This window comes from Panthera tigris, chromosome F3 (genome assembly GCF_018350195.1).
Source record: "Panthera tigris isolate Pti1 chromosome F3, P.tigris_Pti1_mat1.1, whole genome shotgun sequence".
NCBI lineage: Eukaryota > Metazoa > Chordata > Mammalia > Carnivora > Felidae > Panthera > Panthera tigris.
This window is the reverse complement of record NC_056678.1, coordinates 34,884,679-34,892,128: the sequence shown is the minus strand read 5'-3', so window position 1 is coordinate 34,892,128 and position 7,450 is coordinate 34,884,679. Positions and strand designations below refer to the sequence as shown.

General features: G+C 56.2%; 1 protein-coding gene across 1 annotated transcript in view; it reads right to left on the bottom strand.

The window, feature by feature from the left end:
• Positions 1-42: 42 nt before the first annotated feature.
• Positions 43-7,450, bottom strand: part of PLXNA2 (plexin A2) — a 207,387-nt gene continuing 199,979 nt past the window's right edge. Inside the window, exons 29-32 of the mRNA XM_042975512.1 lie at positions 6,861-7,030; positions 4,123-4,335; positions 3,281-3,431; positions 43-2,090 (exon numbers count right to left, since the gene is read on the bottom strand). Coding sequence (XP_042831446.1) covers positions 1,989-2,090; positions 3,281-3,431; positions 4,123-4,335; positions 6,861-7,030 — 636 coding nt within the window. The 3' untranslated portion in view covers positions 43-1,988. The remainder of the gene's footprint in view (positions 2,091-3,280; positions 3,432-4,122; positions 4,336-6,860; positions 7,031-7,450) is intronic.

Below are 7,450 nucleotides of genomic sequence, written 5' to 3'. Positions count from 1 at the left end.
CACGCCGGGGACGGAAGCCAGCCCGCAGAGCTCCCCCTCCCCCAGTCCTTTCCTGGCAATCCAGTGTGGTCAGCAGAGCCTTTGGAAATTGGAATTGTTTGGAGGTAAACCATGGCACAGAGAAGCTGGGGCCCACAGTTAATTACAGAGGAAATGACCCTGGTCTGGTCTCTGTGGGGCTGCCTGGTCCAGTTTCTCAGCACCGCAGACCCTTGGAAAGTAGAAAGTAGGAAGGGAGCGGTGGTCCTCTCCTGCCTGCCTCCTTCCCACCCCTTGGCCTTTCTCTCGCCCTCCTTCTCCTTCCCTCTGATGCTCTGACAGAGAAGCTGGAGCTGCCTGCTTGGATCCTTGCCAGCGTGGGAGGCCTGGAAACTCTGGTGGCTGTCCCGGTCACCTAGGTCTTGCCACCAACAGACCCATGACTCCCGCTGGCTTTCGCGGCGCCTTTGGACCCGGGTGTGGAGCTTTGGTCTCTTGGTTTAGAAACTACACTCAGGAGAGTGGGTCATCCATGGTTTTAGGTGTCAGCAGAAGAGAGTGAGAAAGAAAGGAGCCCAGTGAGAAGCCACCCACTCGTCCTTGAAACTCATGAGGACAGGAGAGGCGGAGAGAGAGGCAGGAGACAGTAACGTGGGGATGCTACAGTCACTTCTACTGAGGCCAGGGCTCAGCCGACCAGAAGCTTCCACACAGGAGCGGAGGGCCGTCTCCCCCTCTGCAGGCACAAGAGAACGATAGAAAGAAAGCGTCGCAATCGACACGGCAGCATCTTTACCCTACGCTCTTCAAGTATTGCTTGCTGTAAACAGTGTTTGCTTTTTGCTTTCTCTCGAATTGCCAAGAAACCACGGGCAGACTGGAGCGCAATCTAAAGCCAGACACCCATGTCCCCCAGTCAGCTCCCAGATGGAATCTCCCGGGGGGGCCACACACCTCCAGGCCCTTTCCCCAGGGTGCCCGGTTCAGGACCGTGACTGATGTAAGGCGAAGCTGCCCGGTGTCCGCAGGGAGGCCAGGCGTCGGGTCTGGGAGAGGCCCAGCTCTCCGCCGCGTCTCCTAGTAACTTTACAGACACCAAAGGGAAAAGTACCAAAGATCAGCTCCTCGCTTCTTGAGGTTTGAGATGAGACAAGAGGAAAACGCACCCAAAAGCCGTAGCAAAAAGCACTGGGCACTCTATGGACACAGAGCTCCTCTGCAGGGATGAGAGCCCACGGGGGTGTGGCAGGTGAAGCTCTGCGCCCAGCCAGCCGGGTTGAGCCCCCTCCACGGCGCTGCCGTCTGCACCGCGCTCTGTAGCTCCCATGCTCCTGTGGCTGCCGGGATAATTCCAGGTTTTCCTGGCCTCTGTTTCGGCGAAGCGTTTGGGGTGAACTTGTGCTCGTTCTTCTCCTCCTCCTCATTTTCTCGTAATTTCAAGGGAAAGGAAATGATCGTTTTCCCTCCAATTTCTCTCAGGTTCTCTTTGTAGGCTTTTTCTGGCATGTGGAAAGAGGAGTCACTCGAGGAAGGGGGGAGGGAAGAAGGAAGGGGGGCAGAAATCAGAATGAAACAGAAGTTGGACGGGATTAACAGGGAGGCTTTTTGTTTTATTTCTGTTTTTTTTTTTTCCTTTTCTTAAAAAAAATTAAATAAAGTTCTCATTATTTCCCCAATATACATCAAATGAGTTTTCATGCAAAGCAGCAGTCACAGAGGCAGAACTGTCCCCAGTTCGTGCCTCTCGGCTTGAAGAACCGCCTTCTCTGGGCCCCTGCTTCTCTCTGGTTCTCACTGTGGAGGGACGGCACCCATGGTCTCTCCCTGCGGGAACCGGCTGTGACGAAACGTGGCTGGCGTGGGGAGAGGGGCCCTCCCCTCTCCCCGTGATGGGGTCTCAGGGGACACCAAGCTCTGGGGTCTGATCCCCTTCACTTGTCCTTCTTCTGAGACTCGCAGGGTGACGGCTTGCATGGGTCCCTCTTCCCGGGAACGTGAGGCTCCGTCTCTCAGCTCTCAATGGACAGGGACATGGCATTTATGAGCTGTTCTACCTTGTACGCCAGCCGCTGTCGCCGGGCCTGCTCGTCCTGCTCTAGGGCCCCGAGGAGCTGAGGAACAAAAACAGAGGTGGGGGAGACTTCAGAACTCAGTTTAGAAGAAGCCATGTGCTGAGTCTTTCGTCCTTCTTTCTGCCTTTCCATCCCGCCCTAAGGAGCATGACCTGAAATCATGTAAATGATTAACTGAGTGTATATATGTATATGGAGATATCTTTAAAATTTTTTTTAATGTTTACTCATTTTTGAGAGAGAGACAGACAGAACACAAGCGGGGGAGGGGCAGGGAGAGAGGGAGACGCAGAACCCGAAGCAGGCTCCAGGCTCTGAACTGTCGGCACAGAGCCCGACACGGGGCTCGAACGCACGAACCGCGAGATCATGACCTGAGCTGAAGTCGGACGCTTAACCGACTGAGCCGCCTAGGCACATCTGTGCCTGGGTGTATCTTAAAACAACATATTTAAAACAATATCTGGCAAGGGCGCCTGGGTGGCTCAGTCGGTTAAGCGTCCGACTTCAGCTCAGGTCATGATCTCGCGGTTCGTGCGTTCGAGCCCCGTGTCGGGCTCTGTGCCGACAGCTCAGAGCCTGGAGCCTGCTTCGGGTTCTGTGTCTCCCTCTCTCCCTGCCCCTCCCCCGCTTGTGCTCTGTCTCTCTCTGTCTCTCAACAATGAATAAATGTAAAAAAATTTTTTTCAAAGAAATAAAACAATATTTGGCATATACGACGAAGCGCTAAGTGTTAGCTATTATCGTTATCATTATTATTATTATTACTAATGCTAATTTCAGGTACAGTGTCAATGCAGGTCTTGTAAATCCTCTGAAGCTGTCTTATTCAACCTCTCCTCATGTTAAGGTCCACCTGCGTACCTAAAATGTAACTGACGGATGTGCCCAAGTGCAAAGAATAGCCTGATTCACTGTTTAAGAAGGAATGAAATTAATTGTCCAACACTTTGAAAGGAAAAATAATTACATCATCAAAGTCTTGTTTATTATGTTACCAAAGAGTGAAAGACAATGGAATGTGTAAGAAAGCATTGGATGAGTTGGAGACGATAAGGCTACCTTCTAAGGGAATGGTAATGGTTTTTGAGCTCATGGGTTTTTGATTCCATGAGTGTTTTCTCTAAACTACCCTCTGTCGCTGTTACTTAGCGGCTGGACCAGGCGTTCTGTTTAACTGCCTTTCTGGCTGCGTGTCAGTCTCTGTCCCCTCCAGGGCCCTGCCTTACCTCTTCGCTATATTTGCTGACGTAGGAGTAGATCTCATTGAGGGCACTCAACATGTTGAACTCCACAGCATGCAGACGGGACTGCTCAGCGAGGTAGGCGTTCATGTCCTGGTCACTGATGGCGGGGAGCTTGGCAATGTCTGCGTAGTATCTGCCATAGAGAGGACAGACTCCGTAACGGGGACCTGGCACACATTTGCCTACACTACTCCGACCTCGGGCCCCTCGAGAGCACTGGATGTCCCCAGTTACTCCTGCCTCCAATGTCTCTTTTGATGTGTTTCCTCTGGCCTCTTGCCTCAAGCTAAGGGCGAGGCCTGGAGACTGTTGCTCAGGAGGCCAGACTCCATCCAGCTCCGAGCTCCCACTATAGTGCCCCCCCCCGCCCCCAGAATGCATAAAAGCCCAGACTCTGACCAGACTCCAACCAGACTCCTTGTATTCCAATCCCAGCTCTACTCCCTGCTAGCTGGGTGACCTTGGGCAAGTTACTAAGCCTCTCTGTACCTCAATTCCCTCATTAGTCAAATGGCGATGACAATAATACTTACTTGGCCACTCTGTTGGATATTATCATGAGATGATGCATAAAAAATCTTTATCACGGGACTGGTTGCTTAACATGTGCTCAATAACAGGTAATCAGAATGATAATGATCTGAGCTCCAAGGGCACAGGGCTTCCCCTCCTTCCTCTACCAGAAAGCTTGGACAAGGGGGAAGGAGGGGAACCTGAGATCCGAAGGTACCTCAAACACGGTTGTGAGTCCTCAGTGAAGCCCACAGCGTGGGGAATGGAGCAGACAGGCAGGGGTGTGGGCCTGTCCCAGGGAAGCTACTGACCTCTCCACCCAGCTCTTGTAGCTGGGGATGTCCTTGGCATAGAGCAGCTTGTTGGAGGGGGAGTCCTTGCCCAGCCGGTGCTCTGACGTGGAGCAGGAGTCCATGAAAGTCTGGGCCACCACGGACAGGCAGGCGTCCGTGATGCTGCCCTTGTGGATGTCGAATACAAACTGGGGGTTCTTGATCACGTTCACCCAGAAGCGCAGAGGGAGGCTGTGGGTAAAGGCAGAAGGGACCCTGAGGGCCGAGCCTCCGCCGTGCCCCTGGTGTCGTCCACTAACACTCCTCTCCTCCTTCTACAAGTGAAACCTCTCTCTCCCAAGGGCAAGGGAATGTAATCACAGAGGACTGGGCCAGCCAGGGCTGCTAATTTAGCCTGATTCTTGACCCTGGGAGAAGCGGAGAGGCGTCATTGTACCCTAACGGGGGGGGGCCGACCCTGATCCCTACCGAGAGGTAGCTAGACGGAGGTGGGTTCTGTTCCCTCCCGGCAGCCTTTGCCAAAGTCTCCCAGGCCCCCAGGGAAGCCTAAGTACAGAGAACTGCACGGTTTTCTCAGAGCTTCGAACAAAGCCCCCAGACTCCTGGAGTCCCTTTACACAGTGCCATGGCCGTCATCCGGAAGGACGCAGCCAGCAGCCCCAGGCGCTGCCTCGGAGCCCCACAAAGGGCGCCACCTGCACTCCCGCCCAGCCTGGCCCCCTGCGCCACTTCCCAGGGCAGGCCAGGCCCGGTGGGTGGGGCTGAGGAGTGGGCCCCCCAGGGGGCGCCTCTTTCAGGGCTCTCCCCGGGGCTCTCCTCTATCTGGGCAGGGGCAGAGGGAGGAGAGGAGGCCATTGTGGGCATGCTGGGAACGACTCAGTGTAGCTCAGCGTTTTCCCACCCCAAGAGGAACTGATCAGTCGTTAGGAGTGTTCCTTCTGCGGCTTGGGAAGTTACAGTCAGAGGAGAATGAGTTTTCTCTGCTCCTGAGGCCACAAGGAGGAAAAGCCCATTTATTCCCCTTCAAAATCAGAACAGCTGCTGTTTCTGTGCCTTTTCCAGCTTCGTCTTCTCTTCCAGCTGCCCGCAGGGCCTTAACTCCCGGGCTCCTGTGTGAGTGAGCTTTGTTCCCGGGCTTGTCCTTCTGGCCTGAGACGGCGGTCCAGAAATCCAGCCTACCTTTCTTCTCTCCTTCATCTTCTCTTGACCCTCAAGCGCCCCAGACTTTCCCAAACGCCTCAGTCATGCCAAGTCTTGGGAAGGGCAACTTTGCCCACTCCAAACACTTCCATTACGATTTCTGCTTATCTTTCAAAGGACGACAGGATCAGACACTGTCCTGTAGCCAGGAGAAGCTGCCTCGGCCGAGAGGTGACTCATCTGTTCCACTCTCCCTTCCTCTGGCAGCTCTGGGGAGCATCTAATATTCCTTCCTCGGACATTAGCTGTTTGAGGTCTGGAGAAGGGGACTCTTCCTGCCACAACCCCAGGGCAGGGCATTTCTATGACGGGGGCCTGTTTGGCAACAGAAGGCAGAGAGACGGGGATAATCCAGAACTTTCTCTCCATTTCCCTGAAACCGCAGCACTGGGCTGGGGAGTCTTCCAAAGCAGAGGAGACAGGCAGGGCTCTGCCCCCGGGAATCCAGACGAAAGGCCTGCCCTGCTGAGGCGCGCCGTGGGCTTCTCCCCCGCGACCACCGGCCACCGGAATCTCCCCATTTCACTATCCTGTGATCAAAGCTGCGGGCTCCAGAGGGCCAGCAACCACCGCATCTCGGAGAAGAAAGGATTATATGGGATGGGGGTTGGTTTTTTCCAAAGTGTTTTGCCGGTTGCTAGGATTTTTGATTCCCAAATAACAGCCGGGGCCCATCTGTGTCGGCTCTGTTTTCTGAGGAGATCGCTGACTCCAGACAGCTGTGCGGGCTGCCTGCCCAACCCACATGCCTGGACCTCCGCTCTCCCCTCTCGGTGCTCTTTCCTGGAGGAAGGTTTTTGACTCCGGCTCTTGGCCAGGCCCCGTCTGACCTGAGAGCCAGTCCTTAGCTTGGCTGGCGATGCGGGTCTAAAACCGAGGAGAGAAAAGTCCTTTGCCAGGGGCCTGCGGGAGCCGCTTGTCCCACCGCGGTCTGGCTGCCGAGGTTACCTTAGGGAAGAGTCACGCCTGCAGGACACCCTGCCCGCTGCTTCCTGAAAGCCATGGCGCCGGGGTAATAACTTGGCCTTAAGGGATCAAGTTTGCAACGACATCCTCCCGGTTGGTGGGCTCAAATCTATAGCAGGTGCAAGCTCTCTCCCCGGGGTCTATGTTCAGTTCAGGGCTTCCCCGTCTCAGGAAGGGCCGTGGGTTCTGCCCCCCTCAGAATGCCTGACGCTGACTGGCTCTGTAGCTGTGCAGCTCGGTCCAAAGGTGGCTCCTTATGTAGGTTCCTCCAGCATCCTTTCTTGAGAACCAGAGGTCTCAGGGTCAGGGAGGAAGTGCTCCCTGGGAAAGGATCTCCACCGGAAAGGGCAGAGCTCAAGCACGCGTCCTGGTGCCGGGCCCGAAGCCAGGCGGGCCCCACTGGGCGCTGGCAGCCCGGGGACCGTGTTGGGGATGCAGAGCATATGTGCGCTATTTGTTCTAGGAACCTCAGAGTACCCGGCCCCGCGAGGAACGGGCTCCCCGCATCTCCCGGGTCCGGGCCGGTCCCACCTCCCACACCTCGCGGCCTCTCCAGGCCGCAGCTCCCCCTGGGCCCCCCGAGGGCTTACCAGTTGCTTTTCCAGGTGTGCCGCACATCTGTGTCATGGATGCCGTGTCTGTCCGCCTGCTCATCCAGGAAGTCGAACATGTACTTGATGGCCAGGGGGAGGGCGCTGCCCCGGTGCACAGTGCTGAACAAGGTCTCAAACAAGTCGTCCACGAACTTCTGCAGGGTGCCCTGGGGGAGGGACGGTGGGAGAGTATGAAGGGGAGGGTGGGGGAGGGTGGGGGTGCAGGCAGCAGACGGGCAGACCAGATGGTGCCTTGGACCGATCCCGCCTTGGAAATTTGTCTGCGGCACCAGGCTGCGCAGACCGTGTGGTGGGGGGGTGGGGAGGGAGGGGGCTGCGGGGGTGTCGGGGAGGGGGGAGGGGCTGGAGAGGCTACAGATTCCTGGGAAGAACCTCTCCTCCAACTGGCAGCCACATGGCACATGTACGCTTGTGTCCGTGCCGGGCGGGCGTAGGCACAGGGTGTTGGGACGGGAAGACCGTGAGTCCTCGGAGCCCAGGCTGCCCACAGGGGATGGTGGGCGCACGCTGGGACGAGAGGGTGTCTGCGGAACAGCCTGGAGGACGATGAGCCTCCTGGCAGGACG